The following is a 20,801-nucleotide window of genomic DNA, read 5'->3' on the forward strand; positions in this document are numbered from 1 at the left end:
TGAATGATCTAGGATTTTATTTATTTATTTCCATGGAGATGATGAATAATATTTTATTAATGGGGCCAGACCTTTTCTCAGGAGGACTAACTACACTTTTCATATACAGTATATATTGTTTTTTCTTAGACAACCACAGGTGTAGCTATGCACACGTTCCACTACATTTGACAACCAGAAGGCATAAAAATACTTTTTAACTTTATATTGAACAGTTTTACATTAAATAATTGAAAACTAAACAAACTTCTTATTTGTGAAATGTTTGCTTGAAAATTCATTCAAATAAATGCCACTCGGTTTAATATTTTGTTACCTAATGCAAGTACGTTCATTCAATTTTAAGTGTGTGTCTTAAATGTCCAGATACTTTTCGGGGCCACTGCGGATTTCCACAGATCTATGACATCACTAATCTAGCACATGCTGAACAAAAGCAAGATTTAATGCACCATCCTCAGGCCTGAGTAATGTTTGTGTTCTCCCACTACTGTCATATGACTAAAGCAGGAAGTTATTTGTCTCCCAGCTAAACAGCAGCACATGGCACTTCTCAGAATCAAATTAAGTGGCAATGTGTCTAGGAAGACTCGCTTAGAGCATGGAAGAGACTTCTCTGCTAACCGAGTGAGATCAAAGCAGATCCTTATCAATAAGCTGTGGGATTCACATAACAACCACTAAACAAAAGTATCAAAACAACTCAAAACAAACTCTAGTTGTACCAGCCTACGCAGGAGTTTTAAAGGATCTTCAATTAATCCCTAATATTTTCTTGTATACAGTGTTGGGGAGTAATGGAATACATGTAACGAGATTACGTATTTAAAATACAAAATATAAGTAACTGTATTCCACTACAGTTACAATTTAAATGATTGGTAATTAGAATACAGTTACATTTAAAAAGTATTTTGATTACTGAAGAGATAACTTTGCATTTTATTGTCATTTGTTTCATTTAATATTTAGTCCTTTCAGATGGGAAACATTTATACATATAAATGATGCGATCCAAAGTGCATTTGAACAGCGGTGAAACACTTTCTTATGATGTATTAAATAAGTAAGTTTGGAGCAGAGGAAACAGAAATAAACCTTGTGTAAATTGTCAGCTTTACGCTAAGCTAAAATGCTATTTCTAACCATTTTACATGCACATTACCAGGCACGATCATATTTTTTTATCAAGAAAATTCAAGTTGGATCATAATTTCTTTTTTTCTAGTAAGACCTTTGATATTAGGGCAAAAATCGTATTCTTGATAATAATTTTTGTATTGTTTTCCTGTAAAAATATCTAAAAATCTTTAAAACAAGATCAATTTGATTAATCTTGTTTTAAATACTACGCTGCATAAGATATTTAAGTTTTTCAGAGAATGTATTTTTAACATGTGAATTTTGTCTTACTGTACTGGCAGAGTTTTTATAGTCAAAACAAGTGAAAAAAATCTACCAGTGCTGAAGAAGTAATCCAAAGTATTTAGAATACGTTACTGACCTTGAGTAATCTAACGGAATATGAAACAAATGACATTTTACAGCATGTATTCTGTAATCTGTAGTGGAATACATTTCAAAAGTATCCCTCCCAACCCTGCTTGTATATTATTACACCTTTTTTTACAGGACAAACAAGTTTTATTGCTGTGATTCTATAAAAAGCTACCACTATGGATAGTTCTAATCCTGATTTCTTGTGATACCTTGTTGGGACATGTAACATGGCTTTCAGCTTCTGGATGGAAGTTATTTTAGCTTTTTTGTTTTGTATCATTCTTAAATTAACCATGAGACATGTTACTGCTTGGGAACGGAGAACATGAATAAGACTAACTTGGAATCATAAGTCAAGTTGAAACCCCCTTTGAATGACACATGATCAGTGACTGATAATGAGCAGGACATCCAGTAAGTTTGGCTTCTGGGAAAATGTACATGAAACTAACAAATCTGACAGATATGAAAGAGTTTTGAATTCCCTGTGATTCAAATGGAGAAGGGTTCATTAGCTTTTATTCATGTTACTGCATGATAGTTGTTAGTGGATATGTGTTATAAGACTTGTGTATTTCAGGAATGCTGGTGAAGATCAACAAAAGTTCATTCGAATGGTTGGAGAGAAGTAATTTAGACAAGCAATTTAGATTGGCAATTAAATCTCACTATGAAACCACAGCGTTTTGTCGTATTGTTGCACTGTAGTGGTACAAACTTTCAAGGCGCTTGTACAAGAGTTTGAAAAGAGGTGTATTTCAAAGTAATTTAGACCTTAAAGAGATAGTTCACCCAACAATGATACAAAAAAATGTATCATTTACTCACCCTCAAGTTGTTCCAAACCCGTATGACTTTCTTTTTTCCCTGGAACATATAAGGAGATGTAAGGAAAAACTGCTGCCTCAGTCACCATTCAATTTCATTGCATCTTTTTCCATACAATGAAAGTGAATTGTGGTTGAGGCTGTCATTGTGCCTAACATCTCTTTTTGTGTTCCGCCAAAAGAAAGAAACTTTGGAACAATATGAGGTAAACGATGACAGAATTTTCATTTTTGGGGGAACTATCCCTTTAAATGAGTACTTAATAAGACTTGCAGCTTGACTATCTAATAATCATAATCGACTAGCTAACATCTCATTTTGTGTTCCACAGAAGAAAGTCATCTACTGCTTTAAATAATGTGGTATTATATGCATAATGCAGGTCTCACCTGAAACTGTCAACCTCATTGTGGCCTCAAGAGGTCTGTTTTTATCCAGGTCTTTGCTCAGCTTAAGCTCCCCTGTGTTTTGGTTGAGAATAAGCAGACTTAGCTCATTTCCCTCGACAAACGTGTAGAGTAGCTTATCGGACACATCTGGATCACGAGCAGGAACCTTCCCAATAACTCCCGTGGGAAAGCTGCTGGACTTATTTGTGATGTAGTTGTTAAAAATGATCTCAAAATCATGCAGAACTGGGTCGTTGTCATTGACATCCACTAAGAGGACGTGTACAGTGGCCCGGCTGACGAGTGGGGCGGATGTGGCCTGGACCACAATTACATACTCCATCTTGGTCTCATAGTCAAGGTCGGTAAGGGCAATCAGATCTCCGCTGAAAATGTCAAGCTGGAAGACCTCAGGAATATTGCCCTCAACAATCTGGTAGAGGATCTGGGCGTTTGTGCCATCATCTGGATCTGTGGCACTGACCCGAGCGAGAGTGGATCCCACAGCACTGTTTTCCTCTATGTAGATATACAGTTCGTCCTTCTCAAACACAGGTGCATTGTCGTTTATGTCCAGCACAGATACATGGATGTCCATGGCTGCTTTCAAAGGGGGGATTCCTTTGTCCACCGCAAAAGCCTTGAGGGTATAGACTGCAACATTTTCCCTGTCTAGCTTGCGGGCCGTTCTGATGATCCCAGAATACGGCTCAATAAAAAAATCTCCCTCGCCATCATCCCCACCCTGGAAGGTGTAACTCAGTCTACCGTTAGATCCTGAGTCTCTGTCCGAAGCAGATACCTGGAGGACACTGGTGTATACTGGTGCATCTTCAAACACAGTGCCCTTGTAGATGTCCCTAAGGAACTGGGGTGCGTTGTCGTTGGCATCAAGAACTATGATCTCCACATAGGTGGTGTCTGATTTCTGGGGAATGCCATTATCACGCGCAATGATGGCTAGCGTGTAAGAGGCCTGATCTTCATAATCAATTTCAATCTGAGTTGTAATGGCTCCAGTGTCAGGATCAATCTTGAACTGTGGCACATTGTCTTCCATTACATATGTGATGCGGGCATTCTCACCAGTGTCCTCATCGGTGGCACTGATGATCACGACGGTGGAGCCAACAGGCCGATCCTCACTCACTAAAACTTGATAGTTTGCACTTTGAAACACAGGACGATGGGTGTTGGCATCAGTAACATTAACAAAGACCTGGGCCGTGTCATGGCGTGTACCATCCGAAGCTGTGATAGTTAGGACATATTGCCGCTCTTGCTTGTAGTCCAGAGGGAGTGCTAAAGTAATAAGGCCTCCTCCGCTCTGGCTGGTGATGGCAAACCTGTTCCTTGTGTTCCCGCTTGATATCTGGTACGTTACCACGCTGTTTACATCCATATCTATGGCCGTGATGGTAAGCACACTGGTGCCCACCACCACATCCTCACTGACCTTTAGGTTATACAGGTGTTGTGTGAAGGTGGGGACATTGTCGTTTACATCCAGTATAGTGACCGTTACACTAGCTGAGGATGACATTGTAGGAACGCCTTGGTCCCTTGCCTCCACACCAAAACTATAAAACTCAGTCGTTTCTCTGTCCAGCTCAGCACAAACAGTAATCCATCCAGTGTTGTTATTGATAACGAACGGAAAGCCTGGTAAAGTGTCGGTCAGCTTGTATTCCAAATGAGCATTGTCGCCTGAATCCGCATCAATAGCTTGAATGTGTATCACAGAGTAGCCAGTGGGAACATTTTCCAACACTGATGCCTGAAAGGGTGTGCTGACAAACATGGGGGCGTTATCATTAACATCCACCACTTGAATAGCAACCATACCTGTACTGTTGATAAGAGGCGGCCGCCCCCCATCCTGTGCCTTCACTCGTAATGTGTACTCCCTTATCATCTCATAATCGAGAGGGCGGATAACATCAATGACTCCGGTAGGGGAGTGTATGTAAAACTGGCCCTTTACATTCCCACTAATAATGCTGTAATGCACTTTAGCGTTGTTTCCAGCATCTTTGTCTGTGGCCTTCACCAGGGCTACTTGTGAGTTTACGGCTACATTCTCAGGAACCTGAACTACATATCTCTTCAAACTAAACTGAGGGTAGTTATCATTCTCGTCCTCAACAAATATGTGCACAGTGGCTGTGGCAGTACGTGGACCAGGAACCTTGCCCTGGTCATTGGCTTCAACTATAAGCTTGTACTGGGATTTGAGCTCTCTGTCAGGTCTTACTCTGGTTTTCACCATGCCATTCCTTGGATCAATTTCAAAACAAGTATTCACCTCATCATCATTGACAATCTTATAAATCATATTGGCATTTGAAGGCGCGTCTCCATCTGTAGCCCTAATAGTCATCACTTCGAAGCCTATTTCCACATTTTCCCGAATACTAACCCTGTACTCGGTCTGTTCAAAAACTGGCCCGTGGTCATTCGTATCGCTAACCGTAATCGTGAGATACGCAACCGCCGATCTCCTCGGCTTTCCGCGATCAGTAGCGGTTACTTTAAACACGTGAGTGTCTTTAAGCTCCCTGTCTAATGGCTGAAGTGTGGTAATACCGCCCGTCTCGGGGTTGATTTGAAATAAATTGTTAGATCTGCTGTCAAAAAGAGCTTCCATGTCGTATTCGATGACACCAGCGTTGCCATCGTCGGCGTCAAAGGCATTCAGGGTTATCACGCGCGTCCCCGAGGGCTCGTTCTCGGGCACTGATACCTGGTAATTTGGCAGCTGAAACTGAGGAGCCGAGTTCACGTTTCTTTTTTGACGTTTAACCCACGGGTCCAAAGACCACGCTTTACTATGACTATGTTTGTTGCTTAAATGTAACGTGACGTCCACAAACAACGAACTATTCTGTGAGTTAGGCATTAAACAAAGTAAATTCGCCTCATTCTGAGCTTTATGAGGCAGACAGAGGTGTGAATCCCCTTGGAGCTTGTTTATCTTCACACACCTACCACGAAACATTTGGGAATTCTGCGTAAAAACGGGTAAACGTTCGTAAACGTTTATTGGTAAGGTGTCCAAAGAAATGCATGCATCATATCCTGACAGTAGATGCATTGAAACATCTGGATTTAGATGTTTTCTCTTGTATTTGATAAAGCAGTTTTGACCATGCACGAATGTATTGAAATGAAGCAGTATGAAGTTTTCCGAAAGCAGTGATTTAATCCTCAAACACAGTGGCACGGGATTTCTCGGTAGGCGCGTGCAGTCCACTTTGCGCGCGAGTGAGAGTACCCCATCACTTTTCTCGATCTTCAGAAAGTGTCGGAAAAACTTAGGCGTGTGATTTCTGTCGATTGCGTACATCCATTCTGGCCCGATGGATACATTTGCTAGTGTCGCACCAGGTTGATGGGTTTCCGATAGGTGTATATCTAAGCATCCAAACTGTGGGACATGAATAAGTAACCCAAACCATATCCATAACATTGATAATTCCATGGCTCACCGTGCATCTCATCGGGAAATTTTAGTCCAAACAATCCAGAAAGTCTGCAGTCTGTAAAATTCCACCCATTCCTGTGATGTGAACGTTCACATTGGGTCAAGGCATGATAATGTGTGTAGAGCAGCAGGAACCACAGACAGTTTTAATGAGTATGGCTCTGCTCCCTCCCCTCCCACAACCATTTGTATGGCGTTGTGGTTTGAAATATACAATGAGCTCAATAGCTTGCATTCCTGACAACTCACGCACAATGTTTTAAAATTCCATTTATATCACCTAAATAAAATCACTTTAAGCAACCACTTTATTTGTAAAATATTTAAGTATTTTGTAGTACTTTTTTCATTTCCTTAATGTTTTAAAATTCCACCATAATCTTTTAAATAAACACTTTGACATCACTTAAAATACTTTTTTATTATTATTATTTTAATTCATTTCACTTCTTCTCTCTATTCCTTGTATGCACATTTTTTCATGTTTTACAAAGATTTAAAATTACATTATAGTTTTTAATTTTTATTAAAAATTAAAAAATTTAATTTAATCATAAACAACCATGTTATGTGCCTTTTTCATTTTCTCCCTCTGTGGCTTTTATATCAACCCTTTTATTTCGTTGTAAACGTGTCGTTGTAACATATATATTGACATACTGAAAAGGTGTTAAAATACCATTTGTCTACCAAGGAAATCTCTTCTTTACCATGCCACAATATAAAATTGTACAGAACACTATTTTGTTTACATATATCTAGATCAGGGTCAGAAAGTAACTTTTTTATGGGGGAATTTTTGCCCTCCTCATCTAAATTTTAGTGGCATTTTTACCTTTGAGATAATTTTTCAAAATGAATTTATTAATATAAATTCCAAATTATTTAGTAAGGTTGTTGCCTATACATTTAAATCAGCATCAAATCGTATTTTGTGAAAATATGTATTAGGCTTAGGAAAAAATGTTAGAAAAAATATCACAGGAATTCACACTGGAGGTATTTTTTGTCCTTATGTTTTGCATTTTGGGGGCATTTTTGCACCAAGCCCCCATTAATTTCTGACCCTGATCTAGATACAGTAAACTTTACTGTAAAATCTTACTCCCTTAAATCTCTTCTGTCATACCATTGTTTTACTGAGTATAACAAGGGTATGACAGATGTCTAGATTGAGTACGCCCCCTTGTGGATCAATCAGCAATTAGTAACTCGTACCTTTACATCTTTGTGCCTGCATAACAAATCAATGATACAAAGGAATGCAGTGCTCTGGAATATACATTTGCTGAGAAATATTCACTTTAAAATAAATTCTTTAGTGTTATAAGAGAATACACAAATGTAAAAAAAAAAAAATATGCTAAGGACCAATAGTGTCAGTAGTGTTTATCCACCCCTTTATGTGCATCACCAAAACAAACACTAGGTTACAGGTCATATAGGTTACAAACTCAAAAATTGAAAATAAAATGCACGTTTGTTTCATTTATTGCAGTTGTTGGGTACAAGATCCTTTAACAAAACTGATGTGTTATGCACAAAAAGTGTTCATCCAAAATGATTAAGAGTTTTAAAGGGACAGTTCAACCAAAAATGAAAATATGCGCGGAACCCATATTATCATTTTCATTGTATGGAAAAAAGATGAAATAAAAAAATAGTGACTGAAGCTTTTATTCTGCCTAACATCTCAATTATGTTCACTGGAAGAAAGAAAGTCATACAGGTTTGGAACAACATAAGGGTAAATGATGACAGAATTTTCATTTTTGACTGAACGATTTCTTTAACTGCATGTTTTTTTTCCACACAACTATTTAGTCCTTTATTATTCCATGAAATACCCTAACGAGGGACATTAATACAAAATCACCAGCAATGCAGATCGTATCTAGTTATCATTGCAAGAGACTCATAGACACACAGTCCAGGCAGCTTGCTGGATCCAGTTGAGGATGACACTATGTAGCTCACGCCGTCTATCAGAGCTGACGTAGACAAGATACTACTGGTAATATGGTCTGTACCGAGACTGGTCAGGGTGGTGTGGCCCAGGCATCTGTCCCTGTGGTGGTGGCCCCTGCATACGAGGTGGATGTGGGCCACGTTGATTGGGCCACATTCCTGGGCTCATGCCCCCTGGTTGGGTAAAGGGAGGACTAAGAGTGCCTTGGTCCTGTGGCATTGAGTTTGGGTTGTAGTGATGAGGAGGGGGGCCACTGACAGGTGGACCCCCATGTTGGGGAATTGGACCAGGTGGTGGATGATTCATATATGGTGGCATCTGGCCAATGATGTGTCCAGGTGGAGGGGTAATTGGAGGGGGAGCAGTTGACATGGGAGGTGCTTGGTTATACACCATGTGAGGTGCAGCCGAGCCCTGGGGCGGATGCTGCATTTGGATGCCGAGAAGGGGAGGTGGGGGTGGAGGCCCATAGTGTGGCTGTTGTGGCGGAGGCATTATATGATGCGGGTGGGATACCACAGGTTGGCTGGAGTAGTCTCCAGGGTGGTGGTGTGGAGGTGGGCCAGAGGGCGTCTGTGGATGGGGCTCACGGGAGGAGGGGCCGGAGCTCCCAGAGTCATCATGGATGGGCACGGTGATGAGGTTGCTATGTTTACGTGTAGTCAAGGTGGCAATACGGAAGGTCTCCTGTGGGAGGGAGCGAGAGGAAGGCCCCAGATCAGAAGAGGAGGGTGAGACTGGGGGAGGTTGGCTGTAAGCGTCATGGCCTTGCAGTGGTGGAGGGATCAGAGGGTGTCCCTTGGGCAGGTGGGGTGGCGGCGGCAACCGGAAGCGGTCAGGTGGGTCTGAGGCCAGGGCTGGGTGTGGCGGATCTGGGCGAGAGCTGTTGGTTTTGCTGGCCCTCATGTGGCGATGGTTGATGTGGGCCTGTAGGTCTCGCTGCGAGAGGTAGGTGCGTTTGCAGCCTTGCACAATGCTGCACATGTAAAGGGAACCACGATGGCACTGCTCAATGCGCTGGACCGGGTCTGTGCAGCTGTAGAGGGAGAAACTGAACTTAGGATTTAATAGGGGAAGTGGACCCATTAACACACAAATATACTGATTTTCATTTAAGAGGACATAACTGCAAGAAATAAAGGACCTGTTACAGCTGAGAATTTACAGCACTAATAAGATATATTTGTTACAAAACAGATATGCATCACAACAGCTTTTGCATGATATAGCTTCAAAATTGAAAGTCCACATGACTTTTAGTCACTCTACTAACTTTTCTAAAGGAATATTTTGTTCATTACAAGTTAAGCTCAATCAAAAGCATTTGTTGGATAATGTTGATTACCAAAGAAATATTATTTTTACTTGTTCCTCCTTTTCTTAAAAAAGCAAAAATCGAGGTTCCAGTTAGGCATTTACAATGGAAGTGAATGGGGCCAATTTTTGGAGGGTTTAAAAGGCAGAAATGTCCAACTTATAATTTTTAATTATAAATATTAATTCTTCTGTTAATACTTGTGTATTACTAAATTTGTAAGGATGTTTAAAAATATCATTGTTTTTGCGGGATAAGAGGGTTTACGGCTAAATATGTTGTCATGGCAAAAAGTTGTAAAATTGGCTACAGCTTTACACAGAAAAGATTAGTAAGCAATTTTATCACACTACAATCATGTTAAAAGGCATGTTGTTTGTGATTTGTGGCTATACTTGTGGAACAGTGAGTATTTAAGGATTGGTCCCATTCAATTCCGTTGTACAGTAAGCAGAGCATGTGAGTGAACTGGAGCGCTCCATGCACGTGCTCAGCTGCTCACGGGCCAAGCGGATCCTTTGCTCAAGTACCACTCACGCTCAAATTCCGCTCCGACATTAAATTTCTCTGTAGTATATTTGGTTCCAAACACGTACACGGGGGGGTAGCTACAGTGGCCCAAGCAACTGCCCCTTTGCCCACATGAGCTGAGGTGCCCCTCTGGGTGAAATATAGACTGTAGGCTGACATTTATTAAATTATCAAATGATTAGTAATGTACACATCTGAAATTATGTGATTGTATTGTTGTATTTTTGTATATAAAATCTCGCTGTTTATTTTGGACTGGTTTACAACTGCTCCAACTCTACCAGACCTTCCTTATTTGTAATCAGTCAAATATTTCTGTTAGCACATACAGTATGTCATTGAACATCTTCAAATAATACTTTAAAAAAAATTCGGCTCTAAATTAAATAAGTCATCAAACACGTCTCTACAAGTGATAAAAGATATGTGTGTTGGCACGGAAACTCACATACGTGCAAATTTGCGCTTTTCAGTTTAAACTGGACCCGAGTGATACAACCGACCCAGAAAACCACAGTCTTTTCAACTTTAACGTTTGTGTGAGTCGTTTATGGCAATAATGAAAACATGGACTGGTACCAGGAAAAATATTGCAGGTAAAAGTAAAATTCACAATTGTTTTTCAGTTGCGTTGTCTCCACGGAATGATTATACTGTAGATTTGATACATTAAAAGGTTTCTGATTTAATGCTCTCAGACTTTGGGTTTGTAAATTAAAATGAGCAATTTCTCATCATAATTTTGTTCAGTTTTAAAGGGTGTATTAATTTATCCAGAAAAGAGCAGTGAATGTTTTTCTCTTTTTCAGTGTTGTTGCTTTATTAATATTCCCTACAATTTTAGATGTACGAATCATATGCAATCTAAAGGACTGTGGTTATTTATATAATAATTATTATATGAGTAGATACCATGTGCCCCCTTTGTTTTTCCTTGATATTTTTAAAGCAGCATAAAGTGAATCTGGACTTTATATGCGTCAAACGATCATGTCTTGTGCATGCACTCTTTATATGTACAGCAAGGTTCAACCATGGATTTAACAAATCAAAATATTTGTCCTGCATAAAGTGAGATTTTTTCCCCAATATATATTAGATGAAATCATGTTTAATGATCCTAAAACCAATAAAAATAATTGAATTCACAAATTACACTGCCTTCATTTAAAAAAAGTTTTTTTTTTTCTTCTAATGTACAATCATTAATAGCCTTTTCTCTCTGCACATGAATGCAGCAAGCGATGTCGGAAGATGTTATCTGCAACCACTAATCTAGAATAATTTTTTTTGGTGGATTTGGCTTTGGGAAACTGACCAGCAGTTATGAGCCACTTTATCCCGAAGCAGAAATCGAAAGCAACAGGCGGTCGAGAAAATGAGATAATTCCGCATTGAAATTCTCTATGCGAGAGCGGAAATCTTCACCAATCAAATGCTCAATTGTACAATAGAGGCAGGAAAGCAGAATGATGCGCCTGCAAATTAGGACACATTGATCTGCAAGATCATACGTTTATTGGTTTTGTGTGTGTGTAAGCCGGGATTCAAGGCAAAATGCTTTGCCAATATACAGTATTATTAAGCTTACATATTCAATTGATGGTGCTCTAACGTTCGCAACCCTGCAGATCTGGGCTCGCATCTAGCTGGCAGCTGCACTGACATGATGGCAAAACAACAAGATACATTACTTATCTATTAATTTATTATCGAATAGTAGTGTAGCCTACTAGCTCACCTTTTGCTGCACTACCATGTTTGCGTAGCATATGCTCGTGCTCTCTGGCAATGTGACACGTTCGATTCCAAAAGGAATATTTGGTAATTCTCATGGTCTCTCCACACTCCCTTTCGATTTCCTCCTTCTTAGTTTTGATTAATACTTTGCATTTATTGAGGTTATAAGGTTTGCAACTTCACTAAAACAATGTTAGAGCTCCATAACCTCAGGCCTATTGCTTATTTAGCAGATTCCCAAATTAGCATATCACGGAGCGCATTCTGGGTTGAGCGAGCAGCACTGAGCGGCCTGAGAGACCGGAGCAGAATCTTCAAAAAGGCGTTCTCCGCTCAGGTGGAATTATCACCACTCAGCTCCGCTCACATGCTCTGACAGTAAGTGTCTCACTGTAACCCAGATTTTTGCAGGGACGAGTAAAAAATCTTTTTTTGTGATAATCAACATTATGCCACAAATGCTGTCAATTATCTTAACTTGTAATGAACACAGAATATGTCTTTACAATGCATTCCCGGTCTTCTGTAAACAATATTTCATAGGAAAAAAAAAAAAATGTCATAATCTTTGATCAAAATGTAATAACTTGCTTTATTTTATGGAAATAAATCAGATTACAGAAGTAAAATATTTGTTTCATGTTGATTTCAACTGATTCTTTAATTATGTTGATAAAGATTTATACTATTATGTAGAGGTCGACCGATATATCAGTTTTGCCGATTAAGCAGCACTGAAACAGATTTCTGGAACTATCGGTTATCTGCAAAAATCCACAGCGATAGTTTTTTCCCCATTGTGTCCAGTACTGGAGTGGCTGGGAAAGGTCCGCTGTTGTTATACAGAATGAGAGCGGCCTCTAGAGGCGAAATGAAAACGATCACTTAACTGATGCCTTGTGGTGTTTGCTTTAACATGTGAGACTACACTCTGCATGGAGCGGAACACTTCAGATACGGATTTAAAACATCAACAATGAAAAGGTATGTATACAGTACACTACAGCACACATTGTCATATCATTATAAAGTAATTAATTTGTTGAATAGATGCTGCATTTATTTTTTTTACTTTTTTTTGTGTTGATTTTCTTCCCTTTTCTCCCCAATTTGGATGCCAAATTCCCAATGCACTCTAGGTCCTCATGGTGGCATAGTGACTCACCAGCTGCCTCCGCTTCCGAGACGTCAATCCGTGCATTTTATCACATGGTTTGTTGAGCGAATTACCGTGGAGACATGGCGCATGTGGAGGCTTCACGCCATTCTCCGCGGCATCCATGCACAACTCACCACGTGCCCCACAGAGAGCGTGAACCACATTATAGCGACCACGAGGAGGTTACCCCATGTGACTTTACCCTCCCTAGCAACCGGGCCAATTTGGATGCTTAGGAGACCTGGCTGAAGTCACTCAGCACACCCTGGAATCGAACTCGTGACTCCAGGGGTGGTAGTCAGCATCAATAATCACTGAGCCACCAAGGCCCCCTAGATGCTGCATTAGTAGAGAACTGCAGTATGTTTGCCGACAAGGCTGAGAGGATGCTAATATTAAAGCTAACCTCAAGCGGTTAGAACAATGTGACAAAAACACACGCAAGTCCTACCCAAATGTTTAAATGTCACGATTGTAACTATCTATTACCATTTATTTGCATTCGTTTTTATCCAGCTGGTCACGTTTATGCATTCATTAGCCAGCTAAGTTGCATACTTAAAGCTAGTGAAGTGAGAAAGCAAATTAATACCTTTATGCAACCGAGAGAAACGTATAAACGAATCAGAAACGCATCTGATTTCAATTAAAAAATGTTATCCTCACTGTAATACGATGACTTCAGTTCGATCACATTCTTGCGCTAAAAAAGGCAAGACAGCGCAACGAATACAGTTTAACAGAAATATGCTTTTAAAGTTATTTTTAATTAGACACAGCATCTAAAACAGCGCTCCTGCACGAGACGCCAAATAAACAAAAACAAAGCGAAACAAAGACGTTCGTCTAGCCCGCGTTTACATAGAAAAACAAATGGATGGTTGTACAAGCGTTCGATGTGAACAGCCCCTTACAGTTGGTGGAGGTCTTCGGCCATTGCGTCTTGCTCTCTAATAAGCATTTCTCAAATTAAGCAATGATTTGTTTAAATGCTTTGTCAGGAAAGATGTTCAACTTGGAAATATGTGTCTCGAGGTCCTCGCGCTCGGTTCCAGTCTGTTGTGTTCCATCTGTTTGAACAGCCCTTGGCCTGGGCTCATAGTCTGAGCCGCTTCACCACTGAGTTCGGCCGAATACCACTGCTATCTGTGAATATTGCTACTCTACATACAACTGTAATGAATAAAAAACAATGTGGTATTTCGCTGTTAATATGAAGCTTGAGTCTGGAGTAGTAAGAATCAGTGCAAGTGTAACACCATGTGAACTGTCTACTGAAGCGTTTTCCCCCCTCATTTTACTTTTGACTTGACATTTGAAAATATGGACCGACTAAAACTTTATGCACATTAGTTGAAAATGAAATGCTCTTTTTTTAACAATCAGGATAGGAATGTTCTATGCAATAATATAAAGGTGCTGAATGGTTTATGTATTTATTGCTCCCTCTTGTGGACTAAGGAAACAACATCAGTTTAAAAATCAGCTGACTTCAAAATTCAAATATTAGTTCATATACAGTATATTAATATTTATATATTTATTTCATTTAAAAAAAAGTACAGTACATTTTCATGGTTCAGTCAGTACTGTTTATTTTTGTAATAAAGTTCAGCACTATTTTACTTTGAGTGTTATTTTTTCATTCAGTATCAATTTTAAAAACTATCGGTTGATTAATCGGTTATCGGCAGGTACTGTCCAACTGTCAATATTGGTAAAATCCACTATCGGTTGACCTCACTAATATGCTAAAAACCAAAATGTCTACATATAAAATGTATGGTTTCAAATTTGACATCCATCCATTCTTAAGAACTTTTGTGTAAAAATTGGTACTTTTTATAGCTCTTAACTCCCACAACACCCAGGGGGTTTCGGACTACGTGCATTCTCCAAACCACAAGAAGTCAGCTAAAATCTTCTTTTCCACCTAGCACCTACAGGAGTTACCAAAGGAACTGAACATGCTAAATTTCTCGAATTAGCATGCATCCCATAGGCAAGTATCACCATAGGAAGTGCTCAAGAAATTTCGAGGAATTTATCAAATATTGTCTCACCCCAAAATGGCCTGGGTACAGTGTGTTTAGAAGAATTACTGGAATCACCCCGATAATTAAGAGACTTAACAATTTAAACCATCATGCCAACAACAAGATAACAATCCACTAAAGCAAATAGTAGTAGGAGAAAACTCACCCAGGGCACATCTTGTCACATTTCTTCTCATAGTGCACTGCACAATCATAGCAGAAAACATGCTTACAGGGAATCTGGTAGAAAAGAGAAAACAGACAGAAATATTACATGATCAGAGTCCTGCTCTATCAATGAGAAATTAACAACAAAAAGTATAGTTTAGGGGCACAACTGAACATCTTTCTTACCATTCGCCCATAGGTCTTTATGGGCAGGCCACACTTGCCACAAAAATGGACCGGAGTGGCATCTTTTTCTCCTACCAAGTTGAGCTGAGGAAATAAGATCATCTAATTTTAAATGTCCTTAATTATAAGGACATTGATAAAAAAAAATTTAAAAAGCTAATGCTGCATTCCATTCAACTCTGAAAGTCTGAATTTTCAACTTCCAACAAGGAAAAGTGCAATGGAATGCCCCTTGAAGTGGACTTCCAACTTGGAAACTTGTGCACAAATTTTCAACTCCGATGTCATTGAGATGCAAGTGCATGATGTCATGCAAACATGTCGACATTTCCTTACACGTCATCTGCCGAGCATCAGGGAATAAATTAAATTACTCTGACATCACACCCCAGGAAACTGCGCTTCCGGGTTCTTTCGAGCAGCAGATTTCAATGGTGGAAATAGGCAGCGCTGCAGTTTTAATACTCTTAAGCTTTATAGAATGTAATAATGTATTTTAATGTTAATAAAAGTTATTATAAATGGTTTATCTATGGTTTACAATGAAGAAATTATGTGGGTTCTTTTCTGAAATATCAGCACAACAAGTTTAAACTTGGTTCAATGAGCCTGTATGATTATGTCGGACATGTAACAGGTTGATGAATACACATCCTCACATGTTTAAAACGCTTCTAACGCTGATGAAATGTGATATATAAAAATAAAAATTACCAATAGACATGCAATATGTGTCTTTACTGCTTAAATTATGAACCCACATACAATAAATAATAATATTCTTACTTCAGTATGATCATATTCTATATCAAAACTTAACAGTTGTTTTCGATTGAATAATATTATTTACTGCATTCAAAATAAATGCAAAGACATTATTTTAGCAGTATGACATTATTTTTATTCACTTATCCTTTCACAAACAGTCCATGTGCTGCGGTGGTGGAGACGGGATCTGTTCCACCTGCTATATCGTTTATAGTGGTCTTGATCAGATAAGATCATTGTTAGATCATATTTGACCTCATATGTCACAGCAACAACACTTTGGAAATTAAAAAAAAAAAGCAGTTTGCAATCAGAGTTTACATAATTTCTTCATAAAAAAAGTTTATATCGACCAACAGCTGCTGCGGGTCTATTGTGTCTAATGCAGCAGACGCGATAACAATGACGGTGACCCGTGAAATATCATCATTTATGTAAAATCTTGTGTCTTCCTGATGCAACGATCTTTTAAAATGTAAAGAAATGTAAAGAAGCCCCACTCTCCAATAATCTGTGGGAAACTGGGTGTTCCAACCCCACAAACAGCACTTTTTGGGCAGTTTCAGCGCAATTTGTGCGAAGCACCCATAGACAGCATTTATTTTCTGGGCTACCAAAAGAACTCGGAAGGGGCAGGGCAGAGCGTTTGTTTGTAAACAGAAACTAAATCTATGGAACACCTTTATTGTTGGAGATTGAAGATATCAAGTCGGATTTTCCCAGATCTTACTTTGAAGGGAATGCAGCATAATGTTAGCCTAATTTTTTGAAATCAGTTAAGAATAAATGTGTAACCTTATAATCCCAGAAGATTGGTTGAGGGAATCTGCGTTGGTTTCCATAAGCATCTCCAGATTTGCACTCAAACCTTTTCTCCTGTTTATAGCTGATAGGCTCTGCTGACCATAAATTACAGAAAGCAAATAAGTGATGATGATATTAACAGACATATGTATTAGTTCAAATGTGCTCATGTCAGGCATGCATTATTATGTTGTTGCTGTTAGAAATCCAATAAAACTAGGTGCAACTTTCATTTAGAATAAATAAGTCCAATGGCCAATTTTCTTTCCTATCAGTTGTTCTATTAATCGCTAAGACCAACCTTCATCACTTTTTGAGGGCAACCTTGTGGTGGGCCGTTGAGGTCGAGCAGCTGGTTTACCTCTAACCAACTGTTTAGACAGTAACTTGATGGGAATCTGTCTGCGAACATCAAGACCTCCATGGGACCCTGAACCATCAGTTCCTTGCAAGTCATTGTCTGCAAGAAGCGCGAATACATCATTAATGAGATGGACGAATATAAAATGTTATAATAATAAATTTAAAAAAAAATTTTTAAATGACAATAAAGCTTCATTATTTTTAAACATAAAAAAAAACACAGAAACCTAAGAGTAGTGTCTGGACTTGGGAGAGGAGGGAAGAATTAGCCTTCACACTGTATACACTGGTACACACTACTTTGCATATCTAACTAATAGAGTACAGTAGTGTTTAATAGGATGTTAGGCTCTAATATGAAAGGGTTTCGCTCGTGCATCTATTCTAATTTAGCTCTTGCTGAAAGGAGCGCGCAGTTCTAGTCGTGTTCATTAATAAATGCTAGCAGGATATAGCTAATACATTTTCTGACTATTCAAGGCAAAGTTTATTTGCGCTAGGGGCTTGCAGCATTACTGGCAGGTGGGTTCCTTTCACTCGCACACATCTTGGGTATTTCAAGAGAAAAGGAGCAGTAAAATAGTTTGTTTCATTAGCTTTAGCTCACCATTTTGGTCCATGTCTTTCAGCTGAGCATTCTGGGATGAAAAGATGTGCGTTGCTTCATGTGTTTTGGCGCTCAACGTTGCGCATACTTAACGCAGATGATCAAAGCACATTCTAGGCAAGTCAGTCCACTCGGCGGCCTTTTTTTAAACGCTTTCGGGCAGCTATGTTCGATGGATACAAGCGGCATGAAAGTACAGCTCTTACCCACTTGATTGTGCAACATTCAAAAACTGTTGGTCAAGATGATGATCAAAGAACATATTTAAAATCAGTAGTTAAATCTCAAAACAACGGCATCATAAATTGTGCTTCATTAGCTAAGATCAGGCAAAAAAAGGCATTTTTCAGGTTGGTTCAGCTAGTGCGCATGCGCATTCTCGAGTTGACGGACAGGCGATGTCTGTATCTAAAATGTGATTGGCTCTTTTACCTATAAGGCGGGACTTCATTTTCTACATCCGCCATATTGGGTGTTTTAATTTCTCCCATTCATTTTAACACGAGTGGTCAGTCTGGGACTAAACACTCTTTGATATAATGTTTTGTGTCGCGTTTTCATCTGTTGTTTTCTTCTTTACACAGTAGACGAAGACGTGGAACTATAGAGATCAAGATAGAATTCTTTAAAAGCATTATTAATATCAATGGCTGAGGTAAACATTTCACCACCAGCAGATTTCACTGAGGTAATGGTAGAAAAAGACTCTCTCTGCTTTATATATCTAACCAAAAGCTTCCCTGCTTTGTTTCCCGACTCAAAATATGACTGTCTTGCCCTGAATAACCAAAACTGCACTTTCCGCAACAAAATAGTATTATATCTGTATTTCAATCGAGTCAGTTCTCTAAGGCCAACAGACGACATTTGGCACTTCAGCTCTGCCTCTGCAATTTTAATATTCCCTTCCAACTCCACAGTTCTCGTGCTTTGGATTTTTTGATAAATGAGGCATACTGTATGATCCGACCCCTAAGAACCGCCTTAAGTGCCTCCCAAGCCACGCCCACAGAGGATACTGAGGACCAGTTGGTCTCCATATAAAGATTGATTTCAGTCTTTAACATTTGTTGGAAATTCAGGATTTTGCAAAAGGGATACATTAAAGCGCCAACTATATGATTTATTTTTCTCCATATGTGGCAACATCTCTAAACTCACCAGGGCATGATCTGAGACTAAGATGTTTCCAACTGAGCAATCAACAACAGATGAAATGAGGGACTTATATATATATATATATATATATATATATATATATATATATATATATATATATTCTAGAATAAATCTTATGGACTGATGAAAAAAAATTATAGTTCCTACCAGATGGGTTCAAAAGTCAGCAAATATCTGAAAGACCAAGATTTTTACATATCCTGTGAAGCATCAATGTTGCTCTAGGGGGCTTACACACTTTTGCTTCACTATGATCAAGGACTGAGTCCATCAAAAGATTAAAGTCTCTGCCCAATATTATATCATGAGGGGTGCCAGTGGCTTGCAACATCCCTTCAAGATCAATAAAAAAGCCTGATCATCAGCGTTAGGTGCATAAATATTAGCCAAAATCAACCTTTGCCCCTGAATTTCTGCTAAAACAATAATCCTAATTTATCCCTAATTTATCTTTAATCTGTTTGAGACATTTGAATTGTAGATGCTTACTTATCAATATAATGACTCCCTTGCTCTTACATAAGCTAGCACTAAAGAAAACATGTCCACCCCATATCTTCCCAAATTTTTCAGCTTCCTGCGGGGAAAGATGTGTTTCTTGAAGAAACACTATATCACATTTCTTATGCTTAAGAAAAGAAATAACCTTCCTTCTTTTTATGGGGTGCCCCAAACAGTTCACATTCCATGTGGAGAGAGACAATCCACGCATATTAACATTTGACATTTTGATATAATAGAAAAAATAAATTGTGTGTCAAAAACAAGATTATACAGACCACATTCCAACATTAGTGCAACAATCAACAATCAAACAATTTGGCCAGGAACCCCAGTGCAAAAGCAATCCTCGCTCAATGCAAAAGTTTCTTGAAGGAGAAGTGTTATTCCACAAAACAAACTCCAGCCGTTAGGCGGAACCAACACAAACAGAAACAAAAATGGCACCCAGCTTCCTCAGACAGTCGAGTCTATGTTCAACGAGTCAATCCACTCACATGAGAAACACCAAATGGCTTATTCACTCCAATGTATTTATGAAGGACAGTGTTTGGGACACGTAAATACTTTGCGGCCATCCTTCGTATCTATTCTTAGTTTGGCCGGAAACATCAATGCAAAAGCGATCTTCCGTTGATGCAAGTGTTTCTTACATTCCTTGAATCGATTGCGTTTCTCTCTTGTCGAATTCGCGAAGTCCTGGAACAAGAAAATATTGTTATTCTTCCAAGAAAGCTTTCCTTTGCTCCTCGCCTCGTGCAACACGAGATCTTTATCGGATGATCTCATAAATATGGCCAGAATTGATCGGGGCCTGTTTCCCTCAGCAGATCTGCGAGCCGGGACTCTGTGAGCTTGCTCGATTTCCAGCTTATGGCCTGTTATGTCGAGCAGACTCAGGAAGAGCTCGTCTAGGAATTTCACCATATCTCTGCCTTCTTCATGCTCAGGTATTCCAACAATCTGTATTTTATTTCTTCGGCTTCTATTTTCAAGAACTTGTTTTTCCAAAATATTTTCCACATCTATTTTGGTAATGAGCAGATTAGTGGATAATTCCCTTTCTGATGACTCCAGATAATCGATCCGTTTCTCAGCATCTGCCACTCTTTTAACCAACTCAGAGAATTTTGTTTCCATCACCTTAATCGATTGATGCATTACAGTGAGATCCTCCAAGTCAGCAACAACCTTCATCAGCATCACAGACATGTTGGACAGTTGACACTGGATTTCTCCCGCCGCACCATCCAAATAGAGTCCCCGGTCAGCAG

General features: G+C 39.1%; 2 protein-coding genes across 7 annotated transcripts in view; both read right to left on the reverse strand.

Moving 5' to 3' along the window:
• Window positions 1-6,289, reverse strand: part of LOC127437691 (cadherin EGF LAG seven-pass G-type receptor 1-like) — a 79,681-nt gene extending 73,392 nt beyond the window's left edge. For all 3 annotated transcript variants that reach the window (XM_051692767.1, XM_051692766.1, XM_051692765.1), the window contains exon 1: window positions 2,718-6,289. In XM_051692767.1, coding sequence (XP_051548727.1) covers window positions 2,718-6,198 — 3,481 coding nt within the window. In that variant the 5' untranslated portion in view covers window positions 6,199-6,289. The remainder of the gene's footprint in view (window positions 1-2,717) is intronic.
• A 1,573-nt stretch (window positions 6,290-7,862) lies between these two features.
• LOC127437494 (E3 ubiquitin-protein ligase Hakai-like) lies at window positions 7,863-19,049 on the reverse strand. 4 transcript variants are annotated; one of them, XM_051692446.1, is made up of 6 exons: window positions 17,848-19,049; window positions 17,179-17,337; window positions 16,869-16,972; window positions 15,306-15,389; window positions 15,118-15,191; window positions 7,863-9,206 (listed from the first exon to the last, which is right to left on the reverse strand). In XM_051692446.1, exons 1-6 carry the CDS (start codon window positions 17,858-17,860, stop codon window positions 8,210-8,212), a joined length of 1,431 nt encoding a protein of 476 aa, XP_051548406.1. In that variant the 5' UTR covers window positions 17,861-19,049; the 3' UTR covers window positions 7,863-8,209. The 4 variants fall into 4 exon arrangements, with proteins under 4 accessions (XP_051548406.1, XP_051548404.1, XP_051548407.1 ...); XM_051692444.1 differs by having other exon boundaries at window positions 7,863-9,221; window positions 17,848-19,047; XM_051692447.1 differs by having other exon boundaries at window positions 16,869-16,969; window positions 17,848-19,046.
• Between the last annotated feature and the right edge of the window lie 1,752 nt (window positions 19,050-20,801).

The sequence above is a fragment of the Myxocyprinus asiaticus genome, chromosome 48, assembly GCF_019703515.2.
Source record: "Myxocyprinus asiaticus isolate MX2 ecotype Aquarium Trade chromosome 48, UBuf_Myxa_2, whole genome shotgun sequence".
In the NCBI taxonomy this organism is placed as follows: domain Eukaryota; kingdom Metazoa; phylum Chordata; class Actinopteri; order Cypriniformes; family Catostomidae; genus Myxocyprinus; species Myxocyprinus asiaticus.